Genomic DNA, 18,007 nt, shown 5'->3' with positions numbered 1-18,007 from the left:
ACGCTTCGTGAATACTCAAAGGCAGCCAACAGAATGAGTTTTTATAAATGCGACACCTTCTGAAGGCAACGACGTCCCTTTTTTCTGGGCTTCCTTTTATAAAATGTCTCCTTCCTCCCGTTTATTCTGAACTCTGCTGAAGGGTCTCTCTTGGTAAAACATCTCTTAGACATTTTCAGTGAGTTCACTGCACTGATAAATCTTTAGGTCCTTTTCCTTCATAAAATTCAAATGCCCCAGTGAAGCAATCAAGAGTTTTTAGCATCAGTGAATGAACAACCCTTTTAAATCTTTCTTTCTATCACCGTACACTTTGAGTGCGTGGTTATTTTGTTTTTGTTTTTAAGATTTTATTTATTTTCAGAGAGAGGGGAAGGGAGGAAGAGAGGGAGAAACATGCATGTGTGAGAGACACATTGACTGGTAGCTGGGACCGGGGCCGCAACCCAGGTATGTGCCCTGCCAGGAATCAGACCAGTGACCTTCCAGTTCGCAGGCCTGTGCTCAGCCCAGAGCCACACCAGCCAGCGCGCATCTACTTGTTTTAATCATGGGATTTACTGTACATTTCAAGGCTCATTATCCATGTAAATCCTACCTAACCTGTACGGATTTGCTCAAAGGCTCTCCTTTTCCAGGACTCTTCAAACAGCCCGCATATGAACCTGAACCCACGGCCCTGTGAATCTGAAGCTGGCCATGTGACGTGCCTGGCCCTCCTCCCAGGGCCACTGAGTGACTCTCCTCATGAACCATCATCCTTTTCTCCCATTACAGCAAATTCTACCGTTGTCTTTCGTTTGTTTATTTATTTTAGAGAGAGGGGAAGGGAGGGAGAAAGAGAGGGAGAGAGACATTGATGTGCGAGAGATACATTGTTTGGTCTTGCACACCCCAGCTGGACACCCACAGGCATGGGCCCTGACTGGGAATCGAACCCGTGACCTTTCACGGAACCACACCAGCCAGGGCATACCACCATCTGCTTGTAATGCCCCAAAGCATACACAATGGCTTAACTCAAGTTGAGTCCTCTAAGATGTAACTGAATAAATCAAGAATTAGGAGGCAACTTTTTTGAGAAACCAGGGCTTTTACAGGGAGGTAGTACAGTGGCTAAGAGCATGGATGTGGGGGGAGGGACCAGAATGGTCTGGCTTTAGATCCACTAGGTTACTTACCAGCTGTGTGCCTGAGGCGTTTCCACTACAAAACGAGGATACCAGAACACACCTAATACGGAGCTTGCGCAAACGGGGTAGAGCACCACAGTACCTTAAATGACACGTGGTGGTCAGAGAAGACTCTACGGATACAGCATCCAAGGGACAGGCGGCCCCCCATGGGAGACCGGCCGCTCAGTAGCCCCTGCTTGAAGGCTGGCGAGTCCCGTCACCCGCTCCACACCACCGAGGCTTCCGTGCGTCCCATATGGAATGTGGTGACAACACATTTATCCCACAGAAAGACCGAGTGAGATCACGAGATTACTTTCGTTATGTACTTCGTCTCAGAGAAAAAAGCCAGAAGTATGTAACATTCTATGCAATGTCTAGCATGTCCCGTGAAGGCCTTGAAAAATAAATTCCCCCTCTTGTACCATTTCCCTTCCCTTCACGGTGCACAGAACAGTACATCTGATTGCTCAGGTTCTCAGAGTGAAAACTAAATCCGGAATGGTTCTGTAGGGTTCCCTCTGCTGGTCCGAGGGGACAACACAGGGCCGGCAAACGCAGGTCCCCAGTGGTTCGTGCGGAAAACACAGTAACGAACAGACATGCGGAAAACACAGTAACGAACAGACATGAGGACAGACTCGCGAACTCAGCTGCAAAACCCACGGGCGCCCCGCGCTGTGCTTCCTGAGACTCCCAGTTCAAGACAATCTAAGTGTTCACTTTCATGACCTTGACTGTGAAGCTGTAATGGCAATCTACATGAAGGCAAAAACCACAGCTTCAGCTCTTTATAGATCTGAAAATTAAAAGAAATTTTTTGTCAACTTCCTATTTTTAACTATTAATTATGTTGGGGTTCAAATCAAGACTTTTGTTTTTTTGTACAGAGGTTAGGTGCCCTCTATTTTTTTCAAAATGACTGCTTTAAGATTCTGCTGCTTCTATATTTAAGACTGAATCCACTGAAAACATCCAAATTTGCAGTATCTTGTATTTCCTTTGCTTTTTTCCTTTATATTTTAACTAATTTTTACAACCACATAATTTACTTCCGAACTGAAATGCTTTTATATACTAATTTAACTGTGAATCGCTTCTTTGTACTCAAGGTCTTAGATGCTGTACATGAAAACTAATTTATTCAACCTTTGTACACGAAGATGAACACACCTGTACAGCGAGCTTTTATGAAGAATGACGTTACAAAAAAGTATAAGTTATTAAAACTGACGTATGTAAATCACTTACAAAAATACCCCAAGTGGGTTAAAGCTGCTCATCCCTGATTTTTCTCATTTGGTTGTCCAAGTTGAAGTGTGAATTTAAAAGTTAGGATTTTTTCTTTTAAAAAGCGATATATTAAACTTATATACAGGATGCCTAGCAAAGTGTAGAAAGGGCAAACGGCGTACAAAAGACAGGTAAAAACCGCTCCTCCGGGCAGACCCTCGCGCTCCGAAAACAGTACAAACCTCGCGAACGGCCTCTGGCCCGGCTCACAGTCAGCCCCGGGCCCCGAGGCCCCCCGGGGAGGAGACACGCAGGGCGGCAGGCCCGGCCTCCCTCCGCTGAACCGGCCCGACCTCGGGCCATCGGTGAGCCGCGGGGGGCCAGACGGGGCCAGGCCGACCGCCCACTTAGCACTGACGCCAGGACCCGGGCGCCCCGTCCGGCCGCTACTCGGGCGCCTTCCGCTGCTTCTGCTGGTTGCGCGGCGAGTTCCTCAGCAGCCCCCGCAGCCGGAGGTACATGCCCGTGGACTCCGCCATGTTCTCGAACTCGAACGGCGTTATGCCCGTGGCGAACTTGCTCATGTCCGGGACCGGGCCGCGGGGGCCGGTGTCCGCGCGCGGGAGCCCCGGGCCGCAGTCCGACACGCCGCCGCCGTTCCCGAGCGCCCCGTTCGCGGCTCCCGGAGCGGGCGCCTCCCCGTCCCGACAAAGCCACGTCGCCGCGGAGTCGGGACTCGAGGGCGAGTCCGCTGCCGACCTCTCCGGGCCGGCGTCCGCGTCCTCGGGCCCCGCCGGCGCCCGCCTCTCGGGGGGCCCGCCCTCCGGGCCGCCGGGGCCCAGCTCGCTCGGGCACGGCGCGGCGGCCGCCGGCTTCCCCGGCACCGGGGCGTCCCCGGGGACGTCGGGCTCGCTGGGGGCGCTCTCGGCCTGCTCGAGGGCCGCCCAGATGCGCCGCTGCTGCTCCTCCAGCTCCTCCAGCGTCAGCGCGTCCTCGTCCACGGGCGCGTCCCTGGGGGTCGGCGGCCGGGTGCCCCCGGGGAACGCGGGCAGGAAGGCGGGCGGGGCGGCACCAGGGGGCAACGGGGCCTGAAACCGAGCCGCGTCCCTGCCCGGGGAACCGCGCGGGACCTCTGCATCTGCAAGGAGAGAGGTAACGTGGGTGAGCGATCGCGCCTGGGCTCGGGGGCAGTCACAGACTCCACGGCCCAGACCAGCGGCTTGAGGGGGAAACTCTGTGGTCATTCCCACCGTGCCACCGGCAGGGAGGGCTGCGCGACCTTCTGGCACCAGGACCGCGGGCCACGCCCCGGGAAATCCCCTGTCATCCCTTCTCAATGAAACCAGCACCCGCCAGGAGGCCCACCTGAGTCGAGCTCCATGTCGGCAGGGGAGCCCGAGGTGCTCTCCTTCTTCCCCCTCTTGGGGCTGCCGGGGCCGGCCTGAGACGAGGACCTCTTGGCGCCGGACTGCACACCCGGCTAGCGGAGGAGCCCGACCACAGTCAGACGGGCGGGCAAGGAGCGAACATCCCCCCCCCCCCCCCCCCCCCCCCCCGGTTAAATACGAGGCAGAAAACCAAACGGGCCAAGGCTAGGGAACGGGTGAATGGAGCTACCCTGCTCCTTCTGGGTCATCGGAAAACCAGGAGACTGTTCATGCGCGACCAACCTCCCCAGACACATGTAGTACACTTTCACGGGGGCCCCGCCGGAAGTCTCTTTACCGCCTGGAAGTTGGAAGTAAGGTAGTTGGCGAACACGTCCTTCTGCTGACAGGCCTGGATGGGTATGGAGCCGAACACCCTCCATTCCTGATGGCGGTGAGAGAAGGGAAAAAGCGACCTCAGGCTCTGAGGGTCTGTGCTAAGGAGGCCACCGGCGGTCTCAAATGCACTTCTGCTTCCTGCGCGACTTTCCCTTTTTGGGGGGGAATCAATGAAAACGATGGTGCCCCGAAGGGAAACAGCCTGACCCCTGCCTACGGAACAATCAGGACTGGACACTAAGAGGCAACCTGACCCTCCCGCGGCCCCGGAATGTTCTGCTCACTACCCGTAGCCGTTAGGGGCCTCCCCGGACCCCCAGCAGGCCTCGCCGGCCCGACCCTCCGCCGACTGCTCGCCTTTCCTCACGCTGGGGGTCCTACCTTCCGTTCTCTCCCTTCCCAAACTGAGTCGTCTGTAAGGGCCAGCGTTTCCCTCGTCACCAACAGCACATTCAACTGTGACTGTTACTAAGATTCTCTTTGGATGCCTGTTAAACCTACAGACCCCAGGGACTGAGCCAGACAGGTGTAAGTGAGGGCGCACCCAAGGGGGTTCTGATGTGGGTTGGCTCCTGCATCCACTTCCAGAGGCACTGCAGTCCTTAATATAGCCCACGCGTTTTTTAAGAGTTGGAAAAAAGTGTAGAAACCATTCTCATACAGAATGAGAAATTTTACTTTGAGAGAGGAAAAAAAGGAAGAAAGAATAGACAAAAGTAACTGTATACTTAAGATTTATCAAAGACAGAAATTCTCTTCCCAAGTAATTTTGTAAAACTTACGATAATACTGCCTCAGAATCATCCCATATTAAAAAAAATTTTTTTTAATTTCAGAGTTAACTTTAGACTTATGGAATCTAACTGTTCTATTTTTGTTTCTTTTCTTAGGGCATAAAATGGAAAAGACTATTGTGGGTATTTTCCTTTTTGATGACTATAAGATTCCACTTAAGATTCTAGTCAACATAAAGGAAATTAAAAAGTTAAACACTTAATAACACATTTACTTCTTTGTGCAACAGTAACTGCTACATAAGCTAACATCCTGAATAATCTACATATCTTAAAAGAATTTTTTAAAAAACCATATACTCACGTCTGGAATTCCTCTGGGAGTAGATATATTAAAACCCGGGTAGTTTACCAATTTCGAGAGATCGTAAGTGACATTCTGACTCTGTTGTACTTCTCCCATTTCCGTTTCCCCATCGGCACCATCTGTCACAGACCATGAGAAGGGTTATCATGCTAGATGCCACTATAAATCCTCTCCAGACCACAGGCAGACCTGCAGAGTGTTTATGTTCACGGCAAGAGCATTATTCTTCAACGGTAGTACGTCTGAGCCATTAGCTTGGAACCGCTGAGCACTGCAGTTGGCTTATCTAACCTAATGTTACCTTTTCCATCATAGAGCGCAAGCCCCGAGTTCTCCAGTTCGGCCTCTTTGAGCCATCCTGGCGGGTACCCTAGCTGGCGCATTCGATATATAAAAGGCGGAAGGCTCTTGTCCGTCACACCCAGTGCATCCTGAAGTTCCTCACTAAGTAAAAATAAAAGAGGAAGAAAAAAGATACTGTATTCTAGTTTGGATGAACACACATACTATTCCCTTGTTTTAAAACAATTCTGCCTTACATTATACAGCCAGTGGCCCGGTGCCTCTCAAATATACGAGGTCTGCCCAGAAAAAGTCCAGCCATTGTTAGCATAAGAGAACAGTTTGCACGACACGGATGTAACCTGGCAGCCAAGGAGAGTGGACTGGATGTGCATGTGTGAACAGTGGCGACCTCACTGTACTAGTCAGTGGGGGTGGTAGATGTGTCGAGTGGACATGTGTACTATGTGGCTGTCATATTCAAAATAACTGAATGATTAGAGCAATGAATCTGCATCAAATTTTGTGTTAAGCTTGAACACTCCTCCACAGAAACTATTCCTATAATTCAGAAGCTGCAGCTACGGGCCACTGGTGACTGGCAGCTTCATCACGACAGTGCACCTGCTCACGCCTCACGTCTCCTGCAGAGTTTTTTGGTAAAACATCAAATCACCCAGGTGACTCAGCCCCCTACAGCCCAGATTTGGTGCCCTGTGACCTCTGGCTTTTCCCAAAACTAGTATCACCTTTGGAAAGGAAGATTTCAGACTGTCAATGAGATTCAGGAAAATATGACGGGACAGCTGATGGCAACTGGCAGAACTGTGTGAGGTGCCGAGGCGCCTACTTTGAAGGGGACTGAGGCGTCACTCCCCTGTGTACAATGTTCCTTGAATCTGGCATCTTCTCCACTAACTGTCTCTATTTTTTCTATTACATGGCTGGATGTCTCCTGGACAGACCTGCTATAGTTAAGGTTTCAATGAACATTTTCAAATGAACTGATGCGTATTGCATAGGGCCTCGCTAGAGAAAACTCCCACACTGAGAACCCCCCAACCACACAGACTGTGCCAAAGCCTGGGGACGCGGAGCCGGCGTTCCGCGGTAAACTGAGAGGCGGCACCTAATCACTCCGGGCTTGAACCTCCCGAAGCGCTCCTCCACCCCGTCCGCGTGGTAGCGCTGCTGGAAGCCGTGGCTGCTGGCCTCGCCGCAAGCGTCCAGGTACTCCTTCCGCTTCTCGCTTATGCGGGCGGCGTTCCGGGGCTAAACCGCAATGCATTGCACAAGGGTGGTGTCAGGCTCTTCAGAGGTGTTTCAGAAATCAAATAACAAGCACTTTAGGTCAGGCAGCCAGGTGACTTTGGTTTGAATGCATAAATAACAAATATGAAACAGGGCGGATATTTTAGAGAAATAAACAATGAAGAGAAGCAGTCACTTTAGGACCTCAGCATTATCATAAAACAAAACGCAGACTTTAGAATAGGCTGTCCGAAAACTAACTCTCCTAATGCTGCATTCACCTCAAATACAGAGCATCGCAATACATTTTTCAAAAAGCCTAATGCCTTCGAATTTAAGTATGAATCTGAAAAGATTTCAAGTTCCAGGACCACGGGAAATTAACACAGCAGTCTCTTCCTATCACACAACGCCATACCTGCGCCGCCAGCATCAGAAAGCTCTGGCTCAAAGGTACGTTTAGAGGAGAGACATTTACCATTGCGCAGTCTTTCATCTGATGCTCTTCAGAACCACAGTTGAAACAGTGAGGCTTTGGCCTAGTTGGTCAGAAAACAAAGATGTTCATCGCGTAAATGAAAACATAAAAGCAAATCAGTAAAATCCCAGACGACGGCAAAGCGGCTCAGCGAGAAGAAAGCGTGTAAACCACAGATGACGGAGACCTGCGGGGGGCGCACTTTCACCTCCCCACTTGGTGCTCTGACCCGAGAACCCGATGTTCCCGACTCTCTGGCACCTCTGGGTTTCGTCAGCGTTTAGTACCACAAGAGCCGAGGCAAACAGATCGCACTTCCTTCAGGCAACGTGGAAAGGGGCAGGGGATTTTAAGGACACAAACACTGACCGCCACAGTTAAAACATTTCTACCCACCCAGACCCATGATGCATGAACCAATCAATTCCAATAAACAGAGGATCAATTTAAGCGTTTAATATAGGTCTACATATTAAAATCAGAGCTTAATCTGTAGTTTAAGTCAGCAATATAGAATATTAACTTTTCAAGCTACAAGACTTTATGATTTGGTTAAAGAGCAAAAGGAAGAAAACAAAAACAGCTCCCCACACAAACCTTTTTGCCTTTACTTGTATTTCTTGCCCTTCTAGAGATACAATGTGGCTGAAGACTTGCTGGTACCTTTAGTGAGCTTTATTAAGGAACAGTTATCATAGTCTGCAAAACCCGGGAAATTTTTTAAAGGTGAACTGAATGGCAAGGTGCACACAAGATCTTCATTCACTATGTAGGATACTTGGGTATTTCCCATCCTTCGGAAAGCTGAGGGTTTTCATTTAGTAGCGGTTGCCCCAATTTATCAAGGCAAAAATTAGTAAAATACAGGACACTTCCTACAACCTGCAGAAAACAAGTCAAAAAATATTGCTATTTAAGCAGGGGGGAAAAAACATTAAATAACGTAAGACTATGATTGTTTCAACAGTTTATTTTGGATGAAATTATTAGAACTAATAACCAGCTCCCTAAAGGAGTCAGGCTTGGATGAGGCAGCAAGAGCGGCCTCCGTCTTTCCACTTCCCTGCGCCGCCCCGGGCGCTGACACCTTCCTCCCTTCGGACCCTCATCATCAGCTCTGTTACCTGCTCCAGACGTAACAAATAAAAACTCACCAACAACTCTCACCTTCCCTCCATCCCCCATTTTGTTGCTTCTCTTTGTGGCAAGACCCGCAGGACAGCTGTTTGCATTTACCGGTTCCACTGCTCTCCTCCCAGCCTTGTCTTTCCCTCTGATGTTTTGGAAAATTTTCGCACAAAAGAGCGGAGGAGACGGAGCGATGAACGCCCGTGCGCCCCCTGCTAGGCTTCGCGGTTGCTCACGGACCGTTCCGTACGCACGCCACGCTCACTCGCGCATTTTTCACACTTTTTACTGGTCCGTTTGAACAAAGCCGCCGCCACGTCCCCCCCGAGTCTGGGCCATTAAGGTCCCTGGCCTGAGACACACACAGTGACTTCCTGCCTGGTCTCCAGCCTCGGTTTTCATGACGCGCCACCCTACGTACTTCAGTGTGAGCCTCCTAAAAATAAAGACCCCCACTAACCACAATCCCATCGTCACACCCACAAAAACGATTAACTCCTTAATATCACCGCTATTAATCCAAATTCTGTCTTCCCCACCTGCCCCCCACACGCCCTGTCGGCCTCTTCTGTCCCCGAGGCCAGGGTCTGACTAAGTAAGGTTCACACGATGCTCACACATGTTCACGTCCGGTCTTTTCAGTCTCCTTCAATCTAGGACAGCCCCTCCCCCCTTTATTTAATCAGAATGACACTGTCGTCATGCTCTCAAACACGCCCAGTACGGCTTCCTTCTGTTCCTAACACGGCACTAAGGTATTTGACAATGGATCCCCCCACCGACCCCTGTGCAGCCAAGTGCAGTGTGGCCAGTATATATATCCCTTCCTTCCAGAAACATCTGCGCCCGGCGCGCACGACAGCACCGTCTCGGCTTTCTCCCTACCTTGCTGACTAGCCCCGTCTCCTTTGCCCGACCCCCCCCCCCCCAGCTCCCACGTTCCCCACTTTCCCTCTCCAGGCGGTCCCCGACTCACGGCAGGAAACGGAACGACACGCTGACCGCCCCCAGCGCCCAGCTCTGACCGCTCCTGAGCGCCAACCGTGTCCGCGCAGGTGCCAGGGCGGTCGGAGGGGACGCCCGCTCCGGGGCGCGCACCACGCTGGGTCCCCTGCCGCGCACGGGGGTTGGGGTGGGGGCAGGGCCTTCCCCGCCGCCCGGGACGCCCGGAGGCACTCTGACCGCTCTCCCTCTCCTCTCCTACGTCCCAGGTCCGCGGCGCCCACTCCGACCTCCAGAGCACACCCGGTTAGAAACCGCCTCTCAGCGCCGCCGCCCGTGGTCCGAGCTGCCGGTCCCCCTCGCCGGGCGGCGCGGCCCCTCCCTAACGGCTTCCCCACGCCGCCGGCTCCCGGCTCTCCTCCACACGGGCCGGTTCTTCCACAGCTTCAGGTTCCATCGAGCCCCAGGGCTCCCCGGCAGCCTGCCCGGCTCCTCCGCCCCTCGCTGCGGCCTGAGCGCACTGGCGCCTTCCTGAGCCCTCCTGTGCCGAGCCCCGAGCAGCACCGACGTGTGGGCACCTCCCCTAGGCCTGGGGCGCGGAGCCCTCCCGCCCCGGGTCCTCCCCACGCGGGACAGACGCCCCGCAGCGACTCAGCCTCCGTGATTTCTCCCCAGAGCACGGCCCTGCCCCACTAGGATACAATTCAAGAGGACAGGGGTTTTGCCTTTTTAAAAAAAACGATGTCCCTGGAACCCAGAACAGCCCGTGGTACAAAGGCCCACTCCGTGAATGTTTATCAGCACTTGTTACTGAAGAACAAAACTAACGCGTGCGCACAATCCCCAGTTCCCGGGCAGCTGCCACTGTAAAGCCCAGAACCTCGCTAGCGGTCTAGTTCAAACCCAGATCTTTCCTTCAAGCGCCTGGGAGCACCTCAGCCTCTGACTCCAGGAACACAGGGGTCACGTCTTAAAAACTGAGACGAACCACTTCGGTTTCCCCACTGCTGAGCTGAAACGCGCCTTTCGTCCTCAGTCCAACCCCGGGGGCTCGCACTGCCACCTGGCACTACCTCTGCGGGGTGATCTAAAATGACACCTCCACGAATAACAGCCTTTATCACCTCTGCAGACACGTGACACCCCTTGGGAGTGTCTTCAGTGAGATCTGGGGGCTCTTCATTATCCCAGCCGCCCCGTGCCCTTAAGACTGTGGTTTACCGATGGGGCACAGTACTTCATAAACGGGAACACTAGTCTTCCTTTTATAGAACCCAGGATGACACCAGCTTCTTCAAAAACGCACTAGATGCCAAGTCACAGCGCCGCACCGCGTCCACACCGCCAAGTTCTGCGAGACCCCGAAGGGCCCACCCGGGGGCTCATCCTCATTAAGCTGCCTCTACTCTTCAATGGTATGTGAGTCTGGCAACACCTTAAGTTTCATACCTGCTGCCTGTTAGATGAGCTGCGTATCCCTCCCAGCTTCACCCATTTCTAAGTTCAACAAGCATGCTTTCTAGAACTTCCTCCAAGTTCTTGAAAAGCAACAAAGAGAGGCTGGTCAGGACAGAAATAAAGTCCTCCAGACAGAGTACTGCGCACCCCCGTCACAGTAAAACAGTCACTAAAAAGCGACCCGTAGCATTTAAAGGCTGCAGTCTACACTGCTGTTCACAACAAATCCAACGAAAGCACGGTGACCATTTAACGACCTGTGCCGTGTTATTTACAGGTCACCCACCTGACACAGGACAGGAAACACACCTAGAATTCTAAAGCTAACACGTCCAAACTTACACTGAAAGCTTCCTTGTTGTTCTTAACGGCACAGGACTCTTCTCCTTTACGGTCGTCTTCCAGCATCACACTGGATGGCTGATGCAGGAAAACACACGTTACAAAGAAGGACCAGGTTTTAAACTTTAACATTAAAATATTAGCAGTCTGAACATACTTTAGTTGCTAATACATACCACTAAGGTACATAAAAACTTGAATTCATTGTTGTCATAATTAGGGTAAATTAAGCGAGGTAGGAATGCTTATGAAAGAAATTTCACAAGTAGGAAAATTTAAAAAATTTTAAAGATATAAGAACAGCACCCTCTGACGCATTAGCACGCACTGTGACTTTTGTGTTAATGCAGTGGTTCCCAACCTTCCCAAGGCCGTGACCCTGTAATACAGCTCCTCATGGTGTGGTGACCCCCAGCTGTAAAATTATTTTCGTTGCTACTTCATAACTGTAATTTTGCTACTGTTATGAATCGTAATGTAAATATCTGATAGGCAGGATGTATGTTCACTGTTACACATGGACCATAACTAAAGCATGGTGATGAATCACAAAAACAATATGTAATTTCGTATGTGTTTTCCGATGGTCTTAGGCGACCCCTGTGAAAGGGTCATTTGACCCCCAAAGGGGTTGCGACCCACAGGTTGAGAACCACTGTGTTAATGACTAGGATGGAACTTTCAACCCGACGCTGGCGAGGCAGACTTTAGTTTCTTTTGCAATCAGATAACCACAAAGATTAAAAATTACAACTTTATATTATTGGTCAATTATTAATATAACATTCAACAACCTCAAGCCACTAAAAAAGTCTGAAGTTTACCTTGAATCAAAACGTTAATAATATTTAGTATAGTTTTTATTGTTAAATGTACTTTCCATTTCTTGAATCTTTAAAAACTGCATATAAGTGAAAACTAAAGGTGATTTAAAATTTTAATTATCAGAATACTCTGTTTTCCAATCTCAGAGGATAAACTACCAAAGGTTCTGAGAGGCTCTACCTACCTTAATCTCTAATTTTAAAAAAGCCCCAGAAAACATAATTCTGATTTTTTAAGCACATATTCATGCTCTAATATTCACATAGGAAAATTTCTCAGATTTCTTTGGACACGTTATTGACTTTTTCCCCCCGTTCTTTAAACAGAGGGGGAAGAAGAGAACAGTGCATAAACTTTTGGTTTTAGAAAAAAAGAATCCATATTTTATAAACCCAAGAAATATAATTTTTTTTTGGCATAAAATTTTCTACACAAACCCCCATGTCCAAGTTAGGGAATGAAAAAAAAGCCTTCAACCGGGAGAGCAGCCGGGTCTGACCGTGAGTTTCCTGAGCAGAGAAAGTGCACCCCCTGTCGCACGGGGTGGCGTGGGGGAACGAGGCCGAGGGAAAGGTGGGAAGGGAGATGCTCTTAATCATCCCGGTTTTGATTCAAGAGGATCCTCGTGGGCTAATAATTAGCAGCGAAGAGCATAACCGACTAATCGTAAAGTCTCTTAAGTTTGAAATACCTGGGGCAAAAGATTAAAGGAAGTCTTTTCCACATCACCTTTCTGCTGGTCCTCAAATCTTTTTACTAAATTCGATACAAACTCCTCTATTTCTTGGTGATATTGCCTGCATAAGAGCACAAAAGGGTCAGAAGTCAGGCAGGAAAACAGGGAGCAGGCTTCTTCTTACCCACCACCCCGCCATGTGTAACCCCCGTTACTCTCTTGTTCAGGTTTATCAAATCCCCGACTCTGTAACGCCCAGGGTCTACGCCTTGGGGAAACCACACCGGCGCCAGGTTGGGGAAACAGTTACGACGACCTGCCACGGTGAGAATACACGGGTTTCCCCAGGAAACGCTGCGTGCTGAACCTCTGACCACATCGCACGCGCGCGTGGTTCGGTGAGCACGTGAAGGGCCTGCTTGCCGCCCGGGTGCCAGCCACACAGACACCCGCGCATGCGCTTCCTCCTCACCCTCCTCCCGGACCCTCCACGCACACAGAGGGAAATACTGCGTAACTATTGAACTGGAAAACGTAAAACCAAACTGCAATGCACGAGAAACCCCTGAGGTCTGCTTCCTCCAGCTTTCCAGGTCAAGAGCTACATTCACTGAATATTCTTCAGTCTCAGCCCAGCCCGGCCGCCGCGGGGCACCAACGTCCTTGTCGCAGACCCGGTGATCGGTCAGGTCTCTTTACTTCTGACCGCCTAAGACTTCTGCAGGTGGAACAGCAGGGCAGCGGTGCAGGAGTCAGACTGCCAGGAACGGGACGAGGCGCGGCTTCTAGTCTGCAGGTGACAGCGGCGCCCGCACCTGACTGCTGCTCCACTCCCCGTCCAGCCTCCCCGCCCTTCCGAGCTGAGGGTCCTCTCAGCCTAACGTTCCCTTGACCGTCTTCACCTTGCCCAGCACGTAAGATACTGTGACTAAGTGCATGGGAGAGGCGAGCACCTAGTGGAAGCATCTGTCACCATTCTTGGAGTAAGGGACAGGGCACAGCACTCCAGCAGCACAGAGGAATGCAGTCACCCTGGCACCAAGCTCGCTGGAAGGGTTTATTTGCAAAGGCCTGGCTTTGGGACTTAAAAACGTATCACGTGGAGAAGCTCTGCAGAGAGCCAAGAGGGAAAACTGTTACCTGATGTGGGGGAGAAATGGCTAACATCATCGTTGCGGTCAGCAGTGTTTTTTATTTTATTTTTTTAATTAGAGGCTATTCATTGGGCTCTGACAGGTGCTCATTTAGCTACCTGGGAGGTGGTTACTATTAATAGCCTGTTTTCCAGTGAGGTAACTGGTATGTGGAGAGGGCCAGTGACCTGCACAGGGTCACATATGCAGAAAGTAAAGAGACCAGATTAAAACTCAAGTTTCCATGACTCTTAATTCCCTGCTCTTCATCACCATTCCATACATTTTAAGTAAAAGAATAAGGATGGAATAAGTACAAACTAAAACAACATTCTTAGAGAAGACATCGTTGCATAAACACTTAAATTCATTGTATTTTAGAAAAGGGAAAATGACTTACTTTGAAATAACATTGTTCATAAACAGAATCTGTAATAAAGGTCCATCTAACTTAGTGTCGTTCACCAATATTCCACTAAAACAGAAAACATAATCTTAGAGGATTCAAAATAAAACGTGCATACGTATATATAAAGCCATAACCTATATAATCCTCAAGTGCCAAAGATCATATCACAGTTTAAAGATGAGAGCAGGAACCACCAAGAACTCCAGCTTTCTCAAGAAAAATCTGTTTCGCCGCTTTACCCACTTTAACAGTTTCCCACAGAGGTATCCCTGATGTAGCATTTTTTTTTTTTTAAACCTGGCAAAAAATTAAAAGCTACAGTTAATTTTCCAGTTTTCAACCAAAAGGTTTCTTTACCTGTCGGTTCCTTCTTCACAAGCTGGGGAGAGGAAAGAGGGACTGGGATCAAGCAGCAGGCTACAAGAACATGCTGCTAGAAGAATCGGAGTGACTCTGGCTTGGAACTACACAGGAAAACGGAACACTATAAATAAATCGACAGGTTCTTTCTGGAGGGCAGAGGGCAGAGCACACCGCACTGAGTGTCTCAACCCAGAGACGCTAACGTGGAGCGTGAAGAACATGCTGTTCCGGGTTTCCTTTCAAAGACCGCGAAAGCCAGAGCGGAACGCAGCCTGGAAGCCCGCAGCCCATCTCCCCGGGGACCCGGGACCAGCTGAGCCTCCAGTCCCTCCCCACCTGCCCCCTATTCCGCTACCTGGGCAGCACGTGCCAGGCTGCATCTGGGGTTGTTCTCATCAAGCAGAGAAATCAAATTAAAATCTGGAGAAGTTCGGAGGCTTGTTTCAATTTGAACAAACTTCAGTTTTTAAAAACCGCACGTCGACTGCAGGGTCTTTGGTTGGAGTCTATTCTGAGCAATCGGTTACAAAGACATGCAGTTGGGAAAATGTGAACAGGTACTGGGATGGGAATGTCATCAAAGAAATGACAATTATTAGGTGTGATAATGGTGTGCTTGTGCGTGAAAATTTTTTAAAAAAAGATCCACGCTAAAATATTTGGGGTGAAAAATGTATGGGATTAGAAGAAAATACGGCAAAATATTAATCATTAATGTGATGAAAAATGGGTGTCAATCATACAAGTTCTTTGAAAATGTTCATAATATAAACAAATAATACAAGCCAACAAACGTAATGTTTACTGGTTAAAAGAGAAACTTCTAATCATGATGGTTCCAAATTAAGGGTTAAACCAAGAGACTTGGGGTACAAACTTGATCTAAATAGTTTTCTTTCTTTTTCTTCCTTGGTTTTCTGTAGAATGCTTTATCAGTCTGACAATTTGGAGGACGCTGACTCTGTAAATGTTTTTTCCTTTCTCATGACATGAAAGCTTACTTTTTACTAATTGGCAAAGCCTACAAGGCTACAGTCATTTGAACTCAGGGGATTCTAAGCCACTTTTAAATAAATATTTAATGTTAAGTAATCAACTCTATTGGAGAAAGCGCTTATCTAAATAAAATACCTGATTATGAATTTTGAGGAATCGCAGTTATGGTCAATACTTAATTAACTAACCAAAAAATGAGTTTATAGATCCATAACGTGTGCTTACGTAGAGGAAGAAAGGTAGGACGTGGGGAAGTGATTCCGAAATACATGTAAATTCTACAAGTTTAAGCGTTTCCAAGTCACTCGCGCCATCAGCTGCTCCAGCAGGCACCAGCCACAGAACGGTCCCCGTGAAACCGCACGGGGCAGCCCCAAATGCCGAGAGCCCGGAAACACGCTCCGCAGAACACTACCTTTGTACTTAACACGTGAGAACTCTGATTTTACCCCCACTTAAAAATAAAGGATCACTACTTCTGATTTCTTCCGCGTGGGCTGAACAAATAAAAATGATACAAAAATCCGAAACACCCTTGTTATAAAGATGCTGGGATTACATATTAATATTGGGATTAAAAAAATATATAAAGGAGGACTACGGGGTCATTTTAAGATCTCATACCTTGGTCGAGTCAGAATGTTCAATTTTCTTCTAAGTTCTTCATGTTATTACGTGTTAAGGAGTAAAAGCCTTCGTTAAACACGCATGGACATCAGGAAAACCAACTCCCAACTCCCATCCCTGCGGGGAAAGACCCGCAGCCATTCCGCAGGGGACACGCGGAGCTTTGCGCGGCCGAGGGGTCCGCACCTGGCCCCACACGCCGCGTTTTCACCCCACGAAGGTGTTTATTTATTAGACACCGGCCTGCGGCGCGGGGGCGTCTAACAGACCGAACCCGAAACGTTATTCAACCCGCGGCGTCGCGTCCACGGGCAGAGCCACTCACTGGACAACAGTTTCCAAGGCAGAAGCATCGTGACGCGCAATAAACACACGACTGCAGAACTGGGATCCTTCCCGCTCTTCTGCGTTTTCCATTTTTTCATAATAACAGAGAGGAAAACGGCACCACGGGCAGAAACCACCGGACTTCGAACGCTTACAGGGCGGGGAACGCAGCCACCGCTTTCAGGGGATCCTTCCAGACTCTCAACGGAAAACGACCCGAGCCAAAATGATCGGCATCTACCCAGCTTTTTAGTAACAACAAGAAAGATCGCTCGGGCTGTACATACACGCACGAACGAAGCCGGCTAGAAAGCCCGTCCGCACGGAACTGCAGCCGAACGGAAACTTTCGCGTGTTTCCCCCACAGCGCGGCCGGAAGCCTTCCCCGCGGAAGCCGTGTCCAAGGGGAAGAACTTCAAGCGGAGTCCCGGCCTTCGTCGGGCAGTTCCCCGCTTCTCTTCGCATCCCTGGCCCCTCGGGCCCCCAAGGCCACCCCCGAGCACAGGACCGCGCGCTCCTGCGCACTCGGAAGGGAACGGAAAGGGAAAGGAGGCAGCCCCACGGAACGGGGCCGCGCTCTCCCAACACACGACCGTGCCGGGGCCGCGAGCGCGACACCGCAGCGCCCCCGAGAGCCCGAAGGAACCCCCGAACCGGCCGCAGCCCGCGCCGCTTCCGCACCCCGAACCCCGGGGTCTCAGCCCGCCGCCGGGGCGAGAGGAGTGACGTCGACGTGCGGCCCTCGGGCAGTTTCCGCCCGCGCGCCCCCGGGCTCGGCGCCCACCGCCCGCCCGGGCGACGGGCCCCGCGAGCGGGAAGGATATTCTCGGCGCGGAGCTGCTCGATGGTGTCCTCGCACCGCAGAAGCCGCTCCCGCAGCTCCGCGCCGCCGGCCCCGTTCTCGTGCTCCTCGTCGCCGTCGCCGTCCTTGAACCGGGTGTGAACGGGCTTTGGGAGCGACTCCTCGGGGTGGTCAAACGCCTCGAAGAGCTCTAAATCGCCAAAATCCACCTCGGCCGCCATTTTGGACTCTGGGAAAAACTCAAAAAAGAGGCGGAGCTGACCCCCCGGGCCGGGGGCAGAGGTCTTAGGCCGGCACCGCTCCGTCGGGAGCTAAGCTACCCCGTTGGGTTTTCTTCAAGCGCAGGCCGCGGAAGCACCACAAGGGGCGGGGCAGTCCCCACGGACTGCAACTCCCAGGATGCAATGGCGTCCCTCATGCCCCTTCCGAGGGAGCATGGCATGCTGGGACATGTAGTTCCCAAGCGACTGTTAGTTAGCTCACTGTTTGCATTGCATACTGCGATTGGCCCTTTTTAAACGTTAAAAGGCTGGAGTAAAACAGAACGTTAGGACAATGTGGGTTGTCTTTGTTATGCACGTAAGGCTGAAAAATCAGAACACAGGGCTTGTTACAGTTGGTGGTGTGCGTGCCAAACAGCAAGGACAGAATTAAGAACTCCAGCTGTGCCACAGACTGACTTTGTGGTCTTGG

The 18,007-nt window shown here is 50.6% G+C and overlaps 1 protein-coding gene across 1 annotated transcript; it reads right to left on the bottom strand.

Annotated features, from left to right (window-relative positions):
- Positions 1–2,300: 2,300 nt before the first annotated feature.
- On the bottom strand, positions 2,301–17,625 carry ZCCHC8 (zinc finger CCHC-type containing 8). Its single transcript, XM_090290521.1, has 14 exons — positions 17,337–17,625; positions 16,183–16,225; positions 14,191–14,265; positions 12,673–12,778; positions 11,157–11,234; positions 8,065–8,168; positions 7,884–7,949; positions 7,287–7,347; positions 6,687–6,829; positions 5,577–5,719; positions 5,273–5,394; positions 4,134–4,220; positions 3,774–3,888; positions 2,301–3,546 (listed from the first exon to the last, which is right to left on the bottom strand). The coding sequence occupies exons 1-14, from the start codon at positions 17,533–17,535 to the stop codon at positions 2,855–2,857; spliced, it is 2,034 nt and encodes a 677-aa protein (XP_090146647.1). The 5' UTR covers positions 17,536–17,625; the 3' UTR covers positions 2,301–2,854.
- Between the last annotated feature and the right edge of the window lie 382 nt (positions 17,626–18,007).

This window comes from Furipterus horrens, unplaced genomic scaffold (assembly GCF_987537825.1).
Source record: "Furipterus horrens unplaced genomic scaffold, mFurHor1.1.pri manual_scaffold_11, whole genome shotgun sequence".
Taxonomy (NCBI): Eukaryota; Metazoa; Chordata; class Mammalia; order Chiroptera; family Furipteridae; genus Furipterus; species Furipterus horrens.
The sequence above is the reverse complement of the archived record's forward strand: the minus strand, read 5'-3'. Positions and strand labels throughout refer to the sequence as shown.

Bases quoted from the DNA above. Each gene is read 5' to 3' on its own strand.
- ZCCHC8 (XM_090290521.1), bottom strand. From the start codon at position 17,535: ATGGCGGCCGAGGTGGATTTTGGCGATTTAGAGCTCTTCGAGGCGTTT. The intron at 12,779-14,190 runs GTAAGTCATTTT...GCTCTTATGCAG, and splicing joins ATGAACAATGTTATTTCAAA to GCAATATCACCAAGAAATAG. The intron at 5,720-6,686 runs GTGCCGCCTCTC...ATTTTTACTTAG, and splicing joins TTCAAGCCCGGAGTGATTAG to TGAGGAACTTCAGGATGCAC.